The following is a 22,551-nucleotide window of genomic DNA, read 5'->3' on the forward strand; positions in this document are numbered from 1 at the left end:
GAAATTATTGTATTAAAATATATATAAATTTATAAATATATAAATATAATGTATAAAATAAATTTGATAGTTTAAATATTTTGAATTAATTATTTACGCATCATATATATATATATATATTATATATATATATATGCACGCACGCATGCATGTGTGTGTGCATATGTATATGTATATATAGTTATCAAGAGCTCAGTATATATTTCAGATAATTGGGGTGATCATTGGTCATTGATGACAGTGGCCTTCATGCTTCAAAAATGCATCCTTATATCAACCAATATTATTGTACCTGGCTGCAGAACTGGCTGGCGTGATTGTCAGAGGTGTTGTGTCCAGTTTGTTGTTACACTGGACACATCCTATGGCCAGCTTTGGTCTTGTAGCACCTCAACCAATTACCAGATTGAATTATGCTAGCCAAACTTCAAAGCGTGGTCAGAGGTGGTGGTGGTGGAGTTGGGGAAGGCGGGGCTGGAAGAAGAGGAAAAGAAAGAAGTGGTGGTAGTGGTAGTGGTGGGGGAGTTAAGAATAGTTGTAATGTTGTTGTGGGTGGTGGCGTTGGGGATGCTGGTGGTGGTGGTAGTGTTGGTAGAGGTAGGGGTTGGAGTGTGCAAGAACCAAAGGAAGAGGTCAGAAATAATGGTAGTGGTAGGAGTTGTGGTAGTGGTAAGAGTGGCAGGAGTGGCAGCAGTGGTGGTGGTGGTGGTGCTAACATTGCAGATGTCCAGAGTGTGAACTCAAATTATGGAAGTCTGGAGTCTGACCGTTATAGTGAAGATGTCCAAGATAATGTAATTGACATCAGTAACGTTGGTGGCGTTAGTCGGTGTAATAATGATGACAACAACAACGAAAACAACAACAGCGTCAACAACAAAGACAATAATAACGGCAACAACACTGACCACAATGTCGGCAATGACCATAGTAATGGAAGCAGTAGTTGTGGTGAGAGCAACTATAACAGTGTCCGCAGCAGCAACATAAGCAGTAGTAGCTGTAGTAGTAGTATTAACGGGAACGGTACTAATTGTGGTAGTAGTAGTAGTAGTTGCAGTATGAGGAAGATGACCAACACTAACAGTGACAGTAGTAACATGTACAGCACGTGCAACGATGTTGAGCATTTGTGTGACTTGTCCGAGTCCGCAGCAAGTTATACGACGACAGAGGCATCGTATACAAAGTCTGCACCGGAAAAGTGCACAACCCCTTCAACACCAACACCAACACCAAGTACGACTACAATTAATATCACCACTACCACAGAAACAAACACGGATACTACTACTACTACTGCTAATAATTATGATAATAATAATAGTAATAATAATAATAATATTAATAATAATAATAATAATAATATTTCTACTTCAACAAGAGTAAGGAAGTTTACGTGTCACAGTATTGGCAGCAGCAGTTGTAGTAACAGTTGTAGTAGCATGTGCAGCTGCAACAAGAGCAACAGTTGTTGCAACAATCAGGTGCAACCACTATGTGCAGAAGTTTCTTTCAACGGTAAGAGTAATACTTATAGCAACAAGTGCAGCTGCAACAGCAATGATAGCAATAACATCATTGATAGACAACCGCAAGATCACATTACTCTGGGTGGCGCCGTAAAGCGGCCCAACAGTAGAACTAGCGTAGAAAGCAAAAAACTCCATAACCATGTCGAGGCCCTAAAAGACATGGAACCAAGTTTAGTTGTTGCTAATTCTAAAGCTTCAACAATGCCTCCAAGTACAGCATCTGCTATTGTAGCGGCGGCACGTCGGACTCAGTCATACAACCACAAAACTGTGCAAACTGCAATGATTCAGAAACCACCCGAAAGACGGGTGACAGCATTTGAAAGGATATCCACGGATTTGGAAACAAATCCAAAACTCATCCGAGAACTTTCACTTGGAAAGAGGATTGGTTTCTATCGGATCCGAGGAGAATTGGGCAGTGGTAATTTTTCATCAGTGAAGCTTGGCATTCATACTTTGGTAAAAGGTAAGTTTACAATCTACTTATATTTGAAAAAAAATTTTTTAGTTAAATAAGCAGTAGCATGAAGCTGTGATGGAAAAATAAACAAACTTTAGGTTAGTTCGAGTGAGTTTGGGTCATATTTCAGCTTCTAAAGGCAATTACACCAGATATACATTTCTGGCTCTTTAACCATCTTCAACAGTGGACACCAAAGAAAGAGAGAGTGAAAGAGAGAGTGTGTGTGTGTTTGCACATGCATGTGTGTGCATACATGGACTAATGCATAATGATGAAAGATATAAACAAAATCAGTGTTGTAGTAAAGAGGTTTAGGACGAATGTTGCTGTAATTTAGCCCCAGGAGACATTGTCTCAAAACAATATCTGTGCATTGTGATTTGCAGGTTATTTCCCTTCATCAACACAGAATAATTGTTCGGCTGTGCTGATGAAGAGAAATAACCCAGAAATTGTGATACACAGATATTGTTTTGAGCTGAGTTGGGGAGCTAGATTCCCTTGCTCGAAAATATAAGGACACAGATTGTGTCGTATAGCTAGCTGGAGACGAAGTTTCCTGGGGCTAAATTACAGCAACATTTGTCTTAAACCAGGACTACCATGTTATGTTGGCAAATAATCTTTACTACAAAGTACTGTTGCTGAATATCTCTTGTTGTCAGATTTTAAAATAGTAATTTTCTAAAATCAGTGTTTTTCAATCAAAGTCCCTTGTGGTATTTGTTCTGCTCCAAGCTACTGACACTCGCTTGTCCATTCTCACTGTCTTAAATGCAATGAACCAAAGAGTGACACTTTGTGAAACTGTAACTACTGATGCTGTTGTTCATCAATAATAACATAAAATTTATAAATAAGTAAGTACTGGGATCAATATAATTTGTGGATCAATATCATGCATGGCTTTGTTTCTATGTTAGAAATCAATATTTAGTAGCATGTGGTGAGATGCTGTATTGTGCTGAAGCAGAACCATCCAACCAAAACCATGCCATAAAAAAATGAAAGTAAAACAATGATGCTGATGATGATGACAATGATGATGGTGGTGATACTGCTGCTGCTGCTGATGATGATGATGATGTTCCTTTATGTTCTGAGTTCAAATCCCACCACAATTGAATTTGCCTCTTTGGCTCAGCCCCACCACCATTTTTTTGTTTTGCGAGAACTCTTTTCAGGACTTCTGAGATTAATGAAAAGAAAAGAGCAAGTTATTATCATTATAAAGTAACTTACCAACATCAGTTGTCAAGAAGGACAGTAGGGGAACATATACATGGACACAAAGAAGCACACATACATATTTTATATATATATATATACACATACACACACACATACACACACACACACACATATGTATATATACACTTTATTTAAAAGCAGCAAAAATATCACAAAAACTGTTACTCAGAGTTTCATGTTCTCATTTGTCAGACAGGTTTGTTTATACATATATATATATATATATATATATATATATACATGAGTTGTCTAAGAGACTATAAGTCAGGAAAAAGATGCACTCATATCTCTGTCAGTAGAGTGGGTATTCAAAATGTATAGTATTAGATATCCATCATGGCTGGTCTTACCAATTGGTTTCGCATAAAAAATATAATGGATTGTTAGGTAACAAGCCAATTATATAACATCATGCTCATCAGAGGTAGCTGATATGGAAGGGAATATGGTGACTGCTTTCTATTGTCTTAGGTGGATTACCACAACCAGTCAGTGGTTGCTGGGAAAAGGGTGGTGGAATGAAAAAGGGGCCGGAGGATTAGTTTGGGAGTTATGTCCCTTGGTTGGGTGTACTGTGAAGCTGGCAAATGACACCACTACACATTCCACACACCCCTATCCCCACAGGAACATCACGTTAATAATACACACTTTCCCCACTTCAAGATAACCTTTGCTGGCTTAACAGCATACCCAATCAAGGGACATAACTCCTAAACTAATCCCATGGCCCCTTTTTCATTCCACCACCCTTTTCACTGCAACTGCTGACCAGTTGTGCTAACCTACCTCCAACAATAATATTAGGGTAATAAGAATTATAGAAATTTTTATTACCAGTGGCCTAGCTCAAAAAAATTTAGTCAATAGATTATATATATATATTCATATAAAATATCGTGTACATTAAAACACATCAAGAGGCTTCCATCGTAGGAAAGCCTTGCGCTAGAAAGAGCAGTGGTTTGAGTTGTTTACTGCTCTTTCTAGCGCAAGGCTTTCCTATGACGAAGCCTCTTAATGTGTTTTAATGTACATGATATATATATATATACATACACACACATATATATATATGTGTGTGTGTTTGTTGTGTCTGTATTTACCCACCACCACCACCACCATTTGAAAACTGGTGTTAGTGTGTTTACATCCTTGTAACTTAGTGCTTCTGCAAATGTGTGATGTACCAGGATTTACAAAAAATAATTAGTGCTGAGATTGATTCATTAGACTAAAATTCTTCAAGGTGGTGCCCCAGCATGGCCTCAATTTAATGACTGAAACAAGTAAAAGATAAAAGATAGTTTCCCCCAGCCTGATTCACTCACAAAGCCTGATTTGGCGCCATAGCAGAATGCACCAAACTCAAATGCTTGTAACAAAGTGAACTCCTCTCTAGGCAGACAGGTTTCAGTAGGCTTTATTAAACTTGGTGACAGCCTAAGTCTGTCTATAACCCATGGTAATCTGCCTGTGACCTGCAAATGCAGGGCTGGTGGGGATACATTGATGCTGTAAGTACTGAGGTTAACTTTATCAACTGTTCCCTCTTTTAGTAAATGTGATGCATTTGTTCCTTCTCGAGCCATGCCTGGCTCATAAGGACCGGTTTCCCGGTTTCATTGGTGTATCGGTTCCCCACCTGGACAGGACGCCGGTCCATCGCAGGTGAGCTGCTAGATGCAGGAGGAAAGAGTGAAAGAAAGTTGTGGTGAAAGAGTCAGCAGAAGTTCACCATTACTTTCTGCTGGAGCCGCATGGAGCTTAGGTGTTTCGCTCATAAACACACACATCGCCCAGTCTGAGATTCAAACCCGTGATCCCTCGACCGCGAGTCCGCTGCTCTATCCACTAGGCCATGTGCCTCCACTAAATGTGATGAGGTGTTGTGAAGATTTTTTCAAAAATCTGTTATTAGTACTGATGTCTGGAGGACAGGGAGATACAGATTATATAGTGTCAAGTGAAACGTAAAATGCCTTGTGACAATTGTTATATTCTTTGATGTTCTGAATTACCAACTGGGTTAATTTTTGTCTTTCTCTCTTATGGGTTCCCCACCCAAAAAATTAGAAAGTAATTGTCAAATATGGAGGTAAATTTGATAGACATTTTTTCACACCTTACACTAAAAAATATGGGCTTGTTTTCTCTTTTTTTTTTGTCAGTGAAATCCATTATGGATTGACAGAATCAGTAGAGTGTGAAACAAAATAATTATACCTTTATAATTTCAACTGAAATCCTGTTAAGGAAAACAAAAACAAAATTTCCTTTCATGTTACTGAAGCATGGTAAAAAGGAAGTATATATGTGTTACATACTGAACAATCAATTTGATAAACTTCTACCTTCTCTCATCCTTAATTTGGTGGCCTTACATCAAATAGGTGACACAACAACAATAACATCATCATCATCATCATCATCTAACATCCATGTTCGATGCTGGCATGTGTCAGATGATCCAAGGACTGCATCAGGTGTTAATGTCTGCTTTGGCATGGATTTCATGGTTGGTTGCCCTTCCTAAAGCCAAACACCTTACAGTGTGCATTGGGTGCTTTTTCATGCCACCTGCACTTTTGAGGTTGTCATGCAGTTCGCAGGATTCTGAACCCTGAAGAAGGTGGGCAGAGCAGGTTTCTGGGGGTTTATTATTCAAACCTGAAAAAATTCCTCTTAATACATGGCTATGATGCTCCCCTACCACTCTTGCTCGTGATCAGAGATGCACGTATCATCAGCCTCTAATGGACATGCTCAACTACTTAAGGTCCTATTACTACTACTACTATTATTATTATTGCTATTATTATTATTATTATTATTATTATTATTATTATTATTACTATTATTACTATTATTACTATTATTACTATTATTATTATTATTATTATTATTGAGTGAGCGAGCAGAGCATGCCATCAAAGTGACACTGGGATAAAATATACGAAGCCTAGTATACCCATCATGACTACCCGTCTGATAAGGGTACACCAGGCACATGCATCACAACCATATGTGCGCGATGTGGTGATCTCATATCAAGATAAACAGCACATGACCTTGCAGGTGGAGCCCAGTTAGAATTTTCTTCAGATCGAGTAACCCATCCCGCTCAAAATAATAATAATTATTATTATTATTATCATTACTATTATTACTATTATTACTATTATTACTATTATTATTATTATTATTATTATTATTATTATTATTACTACTACTATTATTATTATTGCTATTATTATTATTATATATTATTATTATTATTATATTATTATTATTATTATTATTATACTATTATTATTATTATATTATTATTATTATTATTATATTATTATATTATTATTACTATTATTATTATTGCTATTATTATTATTATTATATTATTATTATTATTATTATTACTATTATTACTATTATTACTATTATTATTATTATTATTATTATTATATTATTCTATGTTTGACTTTTGCTTTATGTCTGTACAAGTTGGCTCCAAGTCTCACCCAGAGACCTCAAGAGACAACAGGTTGGAAGTTCTGTGCCATATATTTGGGTTTTTTTTGGCGGGGGGTTTGGTGTTGTACTAGTGAATGTCTAATACATAAAAAAAAAATTTTTTTAAATAAATAAATAAATTAATTAATTAATTAAAAAAAAAAAAAAAATAAAAATAAAAAAAGTTTGTTTTAAACCTTGGGATTACATAGAGAGTATTTTGCGTAGGATATGAGCAGTTCCCATGAGCACTATCTTTTGAATTTCTGCCATTTTGGGGTATCCTGGCATCTGAGTTAGGTAGCAATCAGTCCCTTTCGCTATCATTATTATTATTATTATTATTATTATTATTATTATTATTATTATTATTATTTTATTATTATTATTATTATTATTATTATTATTATTATTATTATTATTATCAATATCATTATCATCATCATCATCATCATTATTATTATTTATGGTGGCAAAGGCAGCTGACAGATTCGTTATCATACTGGACAAAATGCTTAGCAGTATTTCGCCTGTCACTACGTTCTGAGTTCAAATTCTGCCAAGGTTGACTTTACCTTTCATCCTTTCGGGGTTGATAAAATAAGTACCAGTTGAACTCTAGGGCTGATGTAATTGACTCATCCCACCTCCCCCAAACTGCCCTTGTGGCAAAAATTTGAAATGATTATTATTTATGGTGATGAGCTGGTAGAAAGGTTAGGGCACTGAGCAAAATGCTTTGTGGCACTTTGACCGTCTTTATGTTCTGAGTTCAAATGCTACTGGGTAAACTTTGTTTTCATCCTTTCAAGGTCAATAAAATAAGTACCAGTTAAACGCTGGGCCTGATGTAATCAACTTGCCCCCTACCCGAAATTGCTGGCCTTGTGTCAAAATTTGAAACCATCATCATTATCATCATTGTTATTGATATTATCTTTATCATTATCATTATTTGTCCCTATTTGTATAGTGTTCGGCCCTTGTGGTCAATAAAGAAAAGATTATTATTACTATTATTATTATTATTATTATTATTATTATTATCATTATTCGTTCATTTTTATAGAAAAAGTTGCAATAAAAATTTTGGACAAAACCCGCCTTGATTTGAAAACTCAGCGCCTGTTGTCAAGAGAGATTGAAATTATGGAACACCTACGGCACCCTAATATTATACGATTATACGAAGTTGTAGAAACACTAGCCAAGGTACATTTGATCATGGAATATGCACCAGGTGGAGAGCTTTTTACCAAACTATCGAACGAAGGGCGACTAACGGAACCTGAGGCAAAATTCATCTTTGCTCAGATACTTTCTGCTGTTGAACACATGGTAAGGTTCAGTTTTGTATGTTTGTATATATGGTATGCATGTCAACTTAATCCCTTTGTCTGTCCTTGTTTGTCCCCTCTATGTTTAGCCCCTTGTGGGCAATAAAGAAATATATAACAGATACGTTTCAAGTGTGGATATTTATGAAAAAAAAAGAAAGAAAGGTGGCAAGTTGGCAGAAACGTTAGCGTGCCAGGCGAAATGCATAGTTGTATTTCGTCTGTGCTACGTTATGAGTTCAAATTCCGCCAAGGTCAACTTTGCCTTTCATCCTTTCGGGGTCGATTAAATAAGTACCGTTTACGCACTGGGGTCAATATAATCGACTAAATCCGTTTGTCTGTCCTTGTTTGTCCTCTCTGTGTTTAGCCCCTTGTGGGTAGTAAAGAAATAGGTATGCATGTGGTTAAGATGTTCAGCTCATGATCATACTGCTGTGGGTTCAATACCCAGACTGGGGTGCATGTTGTATTTTTGATCACAGCATTTCATCTTATGCTGGTCCATTCTATTTAACTGGAAAATGATTGCCATCTGACAATAATTAATGTATAAGAAAAATTATGTACCAAACCACATAGCTTCACAAACAATACTTAAGAATATAGATTTCTTTATTGTCCACAAGGGGCTAAACATAGAGGGGACAAACAAGGACAGACAAAGGGGTTAAGTCGATTACATAGACCCCAGTGCGAAACTGATACTTTATTTATCGATCCCGAAAGGATGAAAGGCAAAGTCAACCTCGGCGGAATTTGAACTCAGAGCATAACGACAGACTAAATACCGCTATGCATTTCGCCTGGCACATTAACGTGTCTGCCAGCTCACCACCTTTTAAGAATATAGATTTAGTTTTGTTCTAAAGAGTATTTTTTTTAGGCAAAGATGAGGTTAGACAGGGGTCAAATACCGTTTTAGGGTCTCTGAGATGGTAGGGAGGATGGGATTAAGTTATTTTCAGACTGAAAACCAGACCTATACAGAATGAACACCATCCTATCTATGCATGTGAATATATAGGTTTGTTCTTGTATTTATACCTAGGTGTCGGTGTTTAAGATTTACATGCATGTCTTCACTTGTATTTGTTCTGTATCATGGCATCGATCAGACTACCAGATGTTGTTATACATCACTGGTTACAATGCACATCACATTGTTTAAGTTTTTTAATAATGCCACGTCTCTGGCTAGGTAAGACGGTCAATTGCCTTCTATGTATTTCTATAATATTTAGTTACTTTATCGAACTTCTAGACTATAAATATATTTTCATCTTTTACTTGTTTTACTCAGTAGACTGTGGCCATGCTGGAGTACTGCCTTGAAAGGCTTAGTCAAACAAACTGACCCCAGGACATATTTTTTAAAGTCTGGTACTTATTCTATTGGTCTTTATTACCAAACCACTAAGTTGCAAGGATGTAAACAAACCAAGTTGTCAAGTAGTAGAGGAACAAACACTAGTACAAATCATACACACACACGTAAATATGACAGGCTTCTATGCAGTTTCTGTCTACCAAATTCACTCACAATGTATTGGTCATCTTGAGGCCATAGCAGAAGACATTTGCTCAAGGTGATGCACAGTGGGACTGGGTCAGAGTATTCTTGGGAACAAGAAGGGTTAAGAGGTTGTTCTACACTCCTCAAAACCCTGGAAGTCAGCAAGCCAAGGTTCCACAACTGGAAGTTTAAGTCATACCCAGGCTAATATATATGATATACAGGGTGTCCCAAAAGTTACTGGTGGATTTCAATTTTTAATAACTTCTTTAACTTTACAAATAAATGCATGAAATTTTGATACAATATAAAAGACATAATAGAAATTAATATGCACAAGTCAAATTTTGCAACACCACTGCATCACATATGAAAAATCCAGGCTAGTCAAATCTGGGGAACACGAAGGCCAGTTGACATTACCATAGTCGGAGATTTTTCTCTCTCCAAAGCACTGCCATAGCAACAGCATTGTTTCTCTTGTGGTATGAACAGTTACCCCATCTTGCTGGAACCATGTGTGAGGTCTACTTTGAATGGCCTTTATGTTCCCCAGACTTGATTAGCCCAGATTTTTTGCCTGCGGGAGTACCTGAAAGAGAGGGTTTACATCAACAAACCAGAGACCCTTGTGCAACTGAAGGAGAACATCAATAGAGAAATCAGTGAAGTGGGGGTCTTAAATTCCTGAGGTGCAAGTTTTGGAAAGAGCAAGGGCGTGCGAAGCCGAAAATGGCTGCCATTTAAGCGATGTCACTTTTCATATATGATGCAGTGGTGTTGCAAAATTTGACTTGTGCATATTAGTTGCCATTATGTCCTTTATATTATATCAAACTTTCATGCATTTATTTGTAAGGTTAAGGAAGTTATTAAAAATTGAAACCCATCAGTAACTTTTGGGACACCCTGTATATATATCATTATTTCTAAGTTACTATTCTTCCTGCATCTTTAGGACTTAGTCTTTTAGAAAATGTAGTGCTGAAATCCAAAATTATTTTGAGGGTCACACAAAAGTAGCATTGAGTGCCACATATGTGACTTACTAGCCACTGGGCGTCTACCATTGTAATAGTATCTGAAACAGATAACTGAATTTCTGTGTGGAGATTGTTTTAAGTCAAACAACACACAAACAGCAATAACAACAATACTATAATCAACAACAACAACAACAACAACAGTGATGATGGCCTCCACAACAGTAAGTACAATAACAGCGATTACAAAACACAGAACAACAACAACAATAAACTTGGCAACAAGCACACCTCAACCATAGCAACAACAATAGTATCTGTAAAGAAGAATACTATGACAACGACAGGAACACAACAACAACAACAACAACAACAATCACACTATATGTTTTGTGTAAATATGTGTGTGTGTGTGTGTGTTAAAATAAAACGAGGCTTACTTTTTATTTAATTCCAACCTAATGACAACCTACTCTCAACGAAGTATTAGTTTAGTTGGCTGTCTTATGTTCTAATATATATTCTTTTTTTTCTTTCTTCATTCTGCTGCAGTTGATTTTGTCTTTTGTTGTTGTTGTTGTTAATAAGGGTGGTGCATTAATTAAATTGTTAGAGTCACACAAAATATATTGCAGCATTTTTTTTTTCTGGCTTTTTATGCTCTGGGTTAAAATCCTACCAAAGTAAGCCTTGCATTTTATTCCTCCGGGGCCAATGAAATAAAATATCAGACTAGTACTAGGGTCAATATAAGTGACTAAATTTCTCCCACCAATTTGCTGACCTTATGCCCAAACTGGAAATTTATTATTATTATTATTATTATTATTATTATTATTATTACTCTTTTACTCTTTTACTTGTTTCAGTCATTTGACTGCGGCCATGCTGGAGCACCGCCTTTAGTCGAGCAACTCAACCCCGGGACTTATTCTTTGTAAGCCCAGTACTTATTCTATCGGTCCCTTTTGCTGAACCGCTAAGTGATGGGGACATAAACAAACCAGCATCGGTTGTCAAGCAATGCTAGGAGGACAAACACAGACACACAAACACACACACCACACACACACACACACACACACATACGACGGGCTTCTTTCAGTTTCCGTCTACCAAATCCACTCACAAGGCTTTGGTCGGCCCGAGGCTATAGTAGAAGACACTTGCCCAAGGTGCCACGCAGTGGGACTGAACCTGGAACCATGTGGTTGGTAAGCAAGCTACTTACCACACAGCCACTCCTGCGCCTATTATTATTATTATTATTATTATTATTATTATTATTATTATTATTATTATTGAGTGAGAGAGCAGTTCATGCCATCAAAGTGACACTGGGGTAAAATATACGAAGCCCAATATACCCATCATGACTACCCGTCTGATAAAGGTACACCAGGCACATGCATCACAACCATATGTGCGCGACATGGTGATCTCATATCAAGATAAACAGCACATGACCTTGCAGGTGGGGCCCAGTTAGAATTTTCTTCAGGTTGAGTAGCCCATCCCGCTCAAACGGTCCCTGAATAAGGGTTGTTTAAGGATGTTGAAAGAACCACCCATGTTTCCAGAGGTGAATTATTCAAACCCCAAAGAATCCCTCTCAACACATGGCTATGATGCTCCCCCACTACTTCTGCTCATGATCAGAGATGCACATATCGTCAGCCACTAAGGGACATGCTCAACTGGTTAAGGTCAAACAACTGACAAGCAAATCTGTGGTATTGAGCAGAATATTTGCTGTAGCCCATCTTTTATACCAAGACAAAACAATGTTATTATTATCATTATTATTATTATTATTATTATTATTATTATTATCATTATTATTATTATTATTATTATGATTATTATGATTATTATTATTATTATTATTATTATCATTAGTTCAAATTCCACTGAGGTAGATTTTTGCCTCTAATCCTTTTGGGCGTTGATAATTCAAATACCAGTGAAAAACTGGGGTCGATATAATCAACTAGTCCTCTTCTCCCAAAAATTTCAGGCCTTGTGCCTATAGTAGAAAGGTTTATTATCATTATTATTATTACTATTATTATTATTATTATTATTATTATTATTATTATTACTTTTTTTTTTCTTCTTTCAAATTTTCTTCCATTTCTTGCCGAGTGTCTTCCCGACTCCTAGGGCAAAGAAACTCATAGTGTATTGGTAGGCCATTAACCAAACTCAGTAGTTCGTTCATTTTTTTTTTTTTTTTTTTTTAAAGTTAAATTAAAATACATGAGCAGCAACAGTTCTCACATCGACAATGCTCTTCTCAATACGTGTGATGTACCAGTTAAGACAATCTTTTGCACTTCTTGCAGGGATGGTAAGCCAGGGATCATTCTCATATAATTTTCGGTTCCCTTCTTGATCATTCCTAGTGCTCCTACGATCACTGGTATTGTAACCGCCTTGAGATGCCACATTTTCTCAATTTCAACGAGTAGGTCTTTATATTTTCTGAGCTTGTCAAACTCTTTCGCTGAGATATTATGATCACAGGGGATGCTCATGTCGATCAATAAGCAAACTTTATTGTTTTGGTCTTTCACAACATATCTGGTTTATTGGCCTTGATGGTTCGGTCTGTATGTACTGGAAAGTCCCACAGAATGGTTACATTTTCTCCTTCAGTTACAGCCTCAGGGTGGTGATTATACCACTTGTCGGCAGTTTTGATATTGTAATGCCGACTTATTAGCCAGTGGAGATATTGGCCAACTCTGTCATGTCTTAATTTATACTCCACTGGTGCTAAGACTTTACATCCAGAGATTAGGTGGTCCACTCTTTCAATCATGTCGTTGCAGAATCGGCATTTTGGGTCTGTTCCATTTTTCATCACATTGGCCTGGTAGTTCCGGGTTAATAGGCTTTGGTCTTGAGCAGCCAGGATGAAACCTTTGCTCTCTGCTTTTAGCCCTGAGCTCCGCAGCCACTGATGGGTTTGCTTCTGGTCAACATCAGCTTGTTTGCTGCGGGTCACATATTTGCCGTGCAGAGGTTTCTCCTCCCACCTATCAGCCAATTGCTCGTGCGCTTTTTTCATTGCCATCATTTTCACCTTCTTTGCAACAATAGTTGCCGTACTTCCCTCGGGTTGTTCAGTTTGGGTATCCTGCACGAGATCAATAGCAAATTTTTTGCTTTCCTTGATGATAGAATGAAGCTTCTTTCGTCTCTCGTGATTTTCCACGAGCTTTAGCATCCAGTCATTCGATATTTCGAGATATTTGGCCAGTCCAATTGTGGTTGTTTTGTAAGCTAGTTCAAATTGGATCAGGCCTCGACCTCCTTGGGCTCTGGGAAGGTAAAGGCGATCTACGTCTGCCTTTGGGTGGTGTATCCTATTACAACTCAGCAGCTTGCGTATTTTTCTATCTATATTCTTTACTTCACTCATATTCCAGTTCAACACATTGTAGCTATAAGTAACAACTGGAACTGCTAAGGAATTTATAGCTAACACCTTGTTACGTGCATTTAGTTCAGATTTCAGGACTGCACGAACTCTCCTATAACATTCCTTCCTGATTTTCTCTTTCATGCTTGCATGCTGAATACCAGAGCCTTCATTTATCCCTAAATATTTGTATGTCTGTTCTTGCTCAAGCTCTCTTATGACTGTCTCAACATCTAACACGACTGAATTTGTGGTCTTCACTTTCCCTTTCTGGAAAGTGGCCTTGGCACACTTCTCAAGTCCAAACTCCATCCCGATGTCATCGCTGAATGCTTTCACGGTGCGCAATAGGCCTTCAAGTTCATTATTGTCTTTACCATAAAGTTTTAAGTCATCCATATAAAATAGATGGCTTATTTTTTTATTGGCAATTTTATACCCATACCCTGTTCTGTTTAATTCACTTGTAAGGGGTATTAGGGCTATGCAGAATATTAAAGGTGAAAGTGAGTCACCTTGAAAAATTCCACAGTTGATGTTTATATTTTCTGAGGCAAGTACTCCATTAGAGTGGTATAATTGGAGATTCGTATTCCACAACGACATATTGTGCTTCAGGAAGTTTGAAATCACAGGGGAAATTTTAAAGATGTCCAGCGATCTCAAGATCCATGGATGCGGTATACTGTCGAAGACCTTTTTATAGTCAATCCATGCGGTGCTGAGATTTCTGCGCTTGTTGTGACAGTTCTCAAGGATCATACGATTGATTAGCAGTTGATCTTTGCATCCGTAAGAGCCTCGGCGGCACCCTTTTTGTTCAATGGGGAAAATATCGTTCTTCTCCATGAATGCATATGTTTTCTCCGCCAGGATAGATGTTAGGATTTTATACGTGGTGGATAGACAGGTTATAGGCCGATAGTTTTTTGGAAGGTTGGTTTCGTTATTCTTTGGAGTAGGTAAGTAATGCCACTTGCTAACCATTCAGGTGTTTTCTTTGGGTCTCTCAAAATTCCATTGAGCAGCTGAACTAGCTTACCGTGTGCGCACGGGAGCGATGCGAGCCAGAAATTCGGCACCCTATCTTTACCGGGGGATTTCCAATTATGGGCCTTCGTGAGTGCCTTTCTTAGGTCTGCTATTGTGATGTCTTCCCATGCTTGTTGTTGTAAATTTTGGTAGGATCCTTCAGTTTGTATAATCCAGTCTGCATTTATGTTGTACGTCTTCTTGTCACTCCAAATCCTTTCCCAAAAGTTTTGAACTTCTTCCATGGGAGGGGGGTCTTTAACGGTTACTTTCTCCTTCCCTATTTCTCTGTAGAATTTTTTGGCATTGGATGTGAACAGCTTATTTTGCTTGTAAAACTTGTTTCTCTTCTCAAATCTTCGTATTCTTTGGGCTTTTGCTTGGACTTTTTGTTTCAGCGTTTCTTTTATTGATATCAGTTCTTCTCTTGGTGAGGATCCAAATTTTCTCTTCATCTTTCTTCCTGTTCTGGATCTTACATCATTTCCACATATTAGTTCATTTAATATTGATATTTCCCCTCTCATAAATTCAATCTCTTTTTCAATTTTACTTCTCCAGGTTTGATTTCTTCCCAGGTTTTGTTTTCTTTGTTTTTTCGGGGGAATACAGCTGGTTTCAATTGCCCTAGCAGAAGCGTAAATAATTTCATTTAACTCAGTAAAATCAGGTTTTAATTCTCGTATTATTTCATTTGTTACATAGTTGCCAATTTGGATTTGTTTTTTATTTTGGTTTGTATTTGAGAGTTTATGAAGTGGTTCTCTATCATTCATACTTGTATGTCTTACAACTTCAAGCGTATTCAGGATTTTCTGCCTCATTTCTGCCATAGACTCTCTGTGTTCTTCAGCAAATGCGAGATCTTCAGTTACTGTTGTTTTTTCGTTTTCCTGGCTATCTTTAACAGGTACAATAGAATTTCTTGTATCTTCAGGCCTTTGCGTACTTTGGTCAGATGGCAGTCTTTCAATCAAGCCTCGTGGCGGGCTATACTGTTCATCTGATTCTTCATTTCCTTTGTGTCTTATATTTATGTCATTTTCCGTTGCGTGCTTGATCGCACTTATTTCACTGTCTGTGAGTCTGTTATTTCTAAAGATATCCCTCCTCACATTTGCTAATTTGTTCTCGTCCAAATAGGGCCTACTGTCTTGATTCCGTGTTCTCCATATACTGTAAGAGTTTGCGGTGGTGTCTCTCTTGAGATGGCCTACCTAATGCATAGTAATAAGCGTATATTACTTCTTTATACTCTTCTCGGGTCCATTTGTTCCGCTTACATTTTTCTTTCTGTGGTGGTTGTGGTGGTGAACTTGGAGGGCTCGAGTTGGGGGATTTCCCGTTCAAGTGACCATCCATGTCCGTATTCGGAGAAGAGTTTGTGCCAGTTGATGACTTTTCGATCCCAGGCTGGCTCTTCCCTGGGGGACGCGCTTCCAGATTAACCATAGGACAAGCGATTTGGTATACTGATTTAGTTTTCCTTTTAGTTTCCAAAAACATTTTGGTGCTACGATAATGTTATCATTTTTTAGCTTTGATTGGCTCGTGGGGAGACGGCCATCATTGCCGTTACAATTATAATCGTACCATTATAGCAGCCGTAGTCGGCTTATTATTGTTATTATCTTCACCATTACCATCACTATCATCATTATCACCACCATTACCATCATCATCATCATCATCACCATCACCATCACCACCATCATCATCAATGATATTGTTTTATGTGTAGTCACAGCAGTATCTTATTATTGTTATTTTTGTTTTTTTATCATTATCACCATCACAGTAGTGTCTGTCTGTCTCGTTGGCTGGCTTGGTGGTTGGCTGGCTGACTGTCTTCAATGCCAGAGTTCTTGCCTGTCAAATAATACTTTCATATTTGGTTAACAATAGAGCCGAGGTGAGGTTTGTGTGTGTGTGTGTGTGTAGATAGATAGATAGAATATCAGCACTATTACTATCTTTTTTTTTTTTTTTTTTTTTGGGTGGGGTCAAAAAAAGTTCAGATGTTTACTACTATTAGCCTTAAGAAAAATTATTATTATTATTATTATTATTATTATTATTATTATTATTATTATTATTATTATTATTCTGTTTGACTTTTGCTTTATGTCTGTACAAGTTGGCTCCAAGTCTCACCCAGAGACCTCAAGAGACAACAGGTTGGAAGTTCTATGCCATATATTTGGGGTTTTTTATTGTTTTTCTTTTGGTATTGTACTAGTGAATGTCTAATACATAAAAAAAAAATTTTTTTTTAAATAAATAAAAAAAAGTTTATTTTAAACCTTGGGATTACATAGAGAGTATTTTGCGTAGGATATGAGCAGTTCCCATGAGCACTATCTTTTGAATTTCTGCCATTTTGGTGTTTCCTGGTATCTGAGTTAGGTAGCAATCAGTCCCTTTCGCTATCATTCCCAGGGCACCTATGACAACAGGTATTGTTTTAGTCTTCAGCTTCCACATTTTGCTGATTTCTATTTCAAGATCTTTATATTTGTTCAGTTTTTGGTAGGTCTTGACAGATACGTTTATATCGATTGGGACAGTCATATCAATGAGGAGGCATGTTCTTTGTCTGAAGTCTTTCAATATGATTTCTGGCCTATTTGCATCTATCTTCCTGTCAGTTTGTATGGTGAAGTTCCAGAGGAGTGAGATGTGATCATTTTCAAGCACTGGAGGTGGATTGTGTTCCCACCAGTTTTTTGTCATGGGGCAAATCCAGGTTTTTGCAAATTACCCAGTGAATATATTGTGCAGCTCTATCATGCCTATTGAGGTACTCTGTAGGCGTTAGAAGACTGCATTTGGAGACAACATGATCAATGGTTTCATTTTGTTGTCGGCATACATGACATGTTGAGCTACTGCTGTTCTTTAATATGTTGGCCTGGTAGTTTCTCGTTGGTAGGCCTTGATCTTGAGCTGCTATGATAAACCTCTCTGTTTCAGATTTTAAGCCAGTGGCCATTAGCCATTGATGGGTCAGGGCTTTGTCGATATCTGCATTATTCGCTCTCTTTGGGTATTTGCCATAGAGAGGTTTTTCTTGCCATTTATTATTCAGAATATCTAAGGCCGCAGTTTTGGCACGGGTTTTCATGCGCCTAGCTTTTTCTGTGCTTGTTTCTTGTATGTCTATCTCTAATTCCGAAATTGGTTGTATTCAGAATTCACTTAGATATTCCTTTGCCTGTTTTGTGACTGAGTATGATGCTTTCTTGTTTTCATGTTTTGAGACAAGTTTTAACATCCAGTCCTCAGAGTTTTTCAGGTAGGTGTCTAGGCCAATTGTAGCAATCTTCATTGTTATTGCCAGTTGCAAAAGACCACGGCCTCCCTCTTTTCTTGGCAGATAGAGTCGTTCTGTATCTGCCTTAGGGTGGTGCATTCTATGCATTGTCAACAGTTTCCTTATTTTTCTGTCGAGCTGACATATTTCAGTAATTGACCAGTTAACGATATTGAAACTGTAAGTCACGACTGGTATGACTAATGCATGATTGCTTCGATCCTGTTTCTTGCATTCAGCTCTGTCTTGAGTATTGCTCTCACTCTTCGATAGCATTCTCTCCTGATCCTTTCCTTCATCTCTGAATGCCTTATTCCGTTCCCTTCAATTACCCCTAGGTACTTGTAGCTCTCCGCTGGGTCTAGTTCTTTTATGACATTCTGCTGGTCAAGGTCAACGTTAGATGTTTCTGTCATTTTTCCTTTGATAAAGGTAGCTTTTGCACATTTATTATTATTATTATTATTATTATTATTATTATTATTATTATTATTATCATTGTTATTCTTATTACTATTCAATGCAATAAGCTGGCAGAATAATTAGATCATTGGAAAAATGTTTTGCAGTTTTTGTCCTATATTCTGAGCTAGAATTCTGCAGAAGTCAATTTTTCTTTATATCCCCTCCTGGGATGATGAAATAAAGTATCAGTTAAGTACTGGTTTCAATATAATTCATTAACCTCACTCAAAAATTGTGTACATGCTGGTTTTTGAGACTCTCTTTGGATGCTTGATGTTCCGGGCTCTTTTATGCAATCTGACAAATGCACAGTTTGCCTTTACTTGTATATTGCCAACATCTTTGTAGATCTTGGCATCTGACAAGATGATGTATCCTAGGTAGAGGAACTGGTGAACTGTATTCAGCTCTGTCTCACTAATGACGATGCAAGGTAGGTAGTGATCATTCTGAGATGTAGGTGGTAGCGTGAGGATATCTGTCTTTGTCCAACTGACTTTTGGTATTAGGAACTCAGCTGTCTCAAAAAGTTATAAACTGCAGGGCTGAATTTATATGGGCAACAGGGGCAGCATTGTTAGTGAAGAGCTGCTCCCCGATGTGTTAATCATCTTGATATAGGACTATAGTTGCCTTAGAGTGCCATCTCTGCAGTATTGGATGTAAAGAACATCCTTCTTATTGAGACCTTCTGTGGCCCTTATGACAATCATATTAAAGAAGATGGTAAAAAGGGACTGTGGCAAGAGCTTTAAGGGATCATAGTTTTGGCTTCATCTCAATGACCCTCATGTATCTAGATGACTATGTTGTTGTTAAGCAACAAGACGGGTAAGGGTGATTAGGTGATGGTCTAGGGCTTATGGGCGGGAGACCCCAGACCTTGGAAAAAAAAAAAAACTTTGGTCATCTTGTTGTAGTTGAGGGTACTTCATTGACGCCTGACACCACTGGGAGGTGGCCCTTGAAGTCGCTGGAAATGGAAATCTCCAGGTCCAAATTCTTGAACGGCAGATGAACTATGTTGAGAAGTTTGGTGGTGAGAGACATCCCAGTTGTTAAGAATTAAATGTTAGGATTAAGTGAGAAATAAACATCATTGGCTGAATGTGACCCTCTGACCCATTGATTATTTATTAGTTATCCCATGCTCTATTAATTCCTGCTGTTTCATACTCCTTCAGATCCTCATAAGTATTTACCTACACACCTGATTCCATTTCACCTTCACTAATCTCATCTCTGTTCTTTCTATTCCAGCACAGCCACTATATCATCCACCGGGACTTGAAAGCCGAGAATGTTTTCTATGCAGCCCCATTCTTTGTTAAAGTAGGAGACTTTGGTTTCAGCACGATTTGTCGATCAGAGCAACAAGAACTAAACACCTTCTGTGGCTCCCCACCTTACGCTGCACCAGAGCTCTTCAGAGACGATATCTATTATGGAACATTCGTTGATATATGGGCGCTGGGTATTCTGCTTTATTTCATGGTCACTGGCTCCATGCCATTTCGAGCAGAGAATGTCACGAGAATGAAAAAATGTATTCTTAATGGTATGTATGCGATTCCGATGTTTGTGTCTGATAGCTGCCATTTTTTAATTCGAGGAATATTGCGGTCTCTACCTCAGGACAGATTTACTATAGAAGAAATTAAGAACAGTGAATGGTTAGCAGGGGAAAACTACCCAAAGGCTTTACCGCCATACAGACTTTGTCCCACTGTTAATCTCACAGAATTAAAAGCAGATGAACAAGAGACCATTAAGATCCTTTGCCAGCTAGGAATTACACAAGAACATCTGAAGGAGGCCATCCGTAAGAATACGAGGAACTCTATAATTGGTGCTTACCGCATTGTGTTGCATCGAATACAGAAGAAGAACCAAGATAAAGATATTTATGCTATAGCAGAATTTTCTTCTCGATTATTTAAACAACAGGACAATAAGAAGAAAATGAGATCTCATATATCGAAACTTTGTTCAATCCTTTAATGTACAGAAAAGAGACTCGCATATACGCACACTGAAATGTATATCATCTGTTTATGAACAGAAAGATACACTCATAAACGCACACACACATACACGTGTGTATAATCCCTGAACATGCAAAAGATACTCCACAGACAAAAGCACACGTGTAGAAACTTCAATGTACAGAAGACATACACACACATAAAGTGACATTCACACAACGGTGTATGTGTCTCTATTCATTTACACACACACACACATTTATGTATGTATATATATACACATATATATGCATATGTATGTATGTATGTATATATATATATATATATATATATATATATATATACATACACATATATATACACACGCACATACATATATGTGTTTATATCTATATATGTATGTATGTGTATATATGTGTATGAGTATATATATATATATATATATATATATATATATATATATATGAGTGCATTTGTATGCATCTATATATGTATATATATGAATACACACAAGCATACACACACATATAAATTTATTTTGCACGTATGCATGTGTTTGTGTATATACACACATGCATGTACACATATAATATATATACATATACACATACACACAAACACATCTATCTATATAACTACATATACATATATATATATATATATATCAATGTGTATGTGTATATACATATATTTTTGTATTGTTGCATGTGCATATGTATATATATATATATATATATATATATATATATATACACACACACATGTTCAAATATATCTTTAGAAAACCCTCATTATCATTATTACCAATATTATTGTTGTTCCTGTTATTGGTTTTTGTTCTTTCTGTTCTTATTATCAACGGAATCATCAGTCTTGGACAAAGTGCATTATGTTATTTGTTCTGGCTCTTCAGGTCTGGAGTTCAGTTCTCGCTGACGTCTACATTGCCTTTCATCCCTCTGTGATTGATAAAATAATGTATCAGTCAAGTACCGGGTCAATTTAATTGTCTGTTCCCTCTTACCCCCAGATTCCTGGCCTTGTGCCAACGTAAGAAATTCATCCTCATCAACACCAACATTATTTTTATAATCATTATTATTATCATCATCATCATTATTATTATTATTATTATTGTTAAATTTACTTCCCAGAGCTCTCAATCTTGCTTGCTCCAGTTAATACTGTGAGAGTGGACAGCAACCGGTTGTCAAAGGTCTCACAGGTTCTCTCAGGGTCTCTTTCCAAGAATTATAAGATTTGGTACCTAGATGTTAAGTATGGTGGAAGATATTTATTGTTATTATTATTATTATTATTATTATTATTATTATTATTATTATTATTATTACAAAGGCAAAAGCGGTGAGCTGGCAGAATTGTTAGCACTCCGGGCAAAATGTTTAGCAGCATTTTGTTGGTTTTTATGTTCAAATTCTGCTGAAGTCAACTTTGCCTTTCATCCCTTCGGGGTTGATAAATTTGTACCAGTGAAACACTGGAGTTGATGTAATCAACTAGTCCACTCCCATAAAATTTCAGACCTTGTGTCTATAGTAGAAAAGATTATTATCATTATTATTATTATTATTATTATTATCATTATCATTATTATTATCATTATTATAATAAAACCTCATTATTATTATTATTATTATTATTATTATTATTATTATTATCATTATTATTATCATTATTATAATAAAACCTCATTATTATTATTATTATTAT

General features: G+C 36.8%; 1 protein-coding gene across 2 annotated transcripts; it reads left to right on the forward strand.

Moving 5' to 3' along the window:
• Positions 1-155: 155 nt before the first annotated feature.
• Positions 156-20,868, forward strand: LOC115215761 (serine/threonine-protein kinase NIM1-like). Of its 2 annotated transcripts, XM_036506204.1 has the most exons (4): positions 156-510; positions 598-2,004; positions 7,832-8,100; positions 20,096-20,868. In XM_036506204.1, exons 1-4 carry the CDS (start codon positions 414-416, stop codon positions 20,834-20,836), a joined length of 2,514 nt encoding a protein of 837 aa, XP_036362097.1. In that variant the 5' UTR covers positions 156-413; the 3' UTR covers positions 20,837-20,868. The 2 variants fall into 2 exon arrangements, with proteins under 2 accessions (XP_036362097.1, XP_029640918.2); XM_029785058.2 differs by lacking the exon at positions 156-510 and having other exon boundaries at positions 520-2,004.
• Positions 20,869-22,551: the final 1,683 nt, after the last annotated feature.

Source organism: Octopus sinensis, linkage group LG9, assembly GCF_006345805.1.
Source record: "Octopus sinensis linkage group LG9, ASM634580v1, whole genome shotgun sequence".
Lineage (NCBI taxonomy): Eukaryota > Metazoa > Mollusca > Cephalopoda > Octopoda > Octopodidae > Octopus > Octopus sinensis.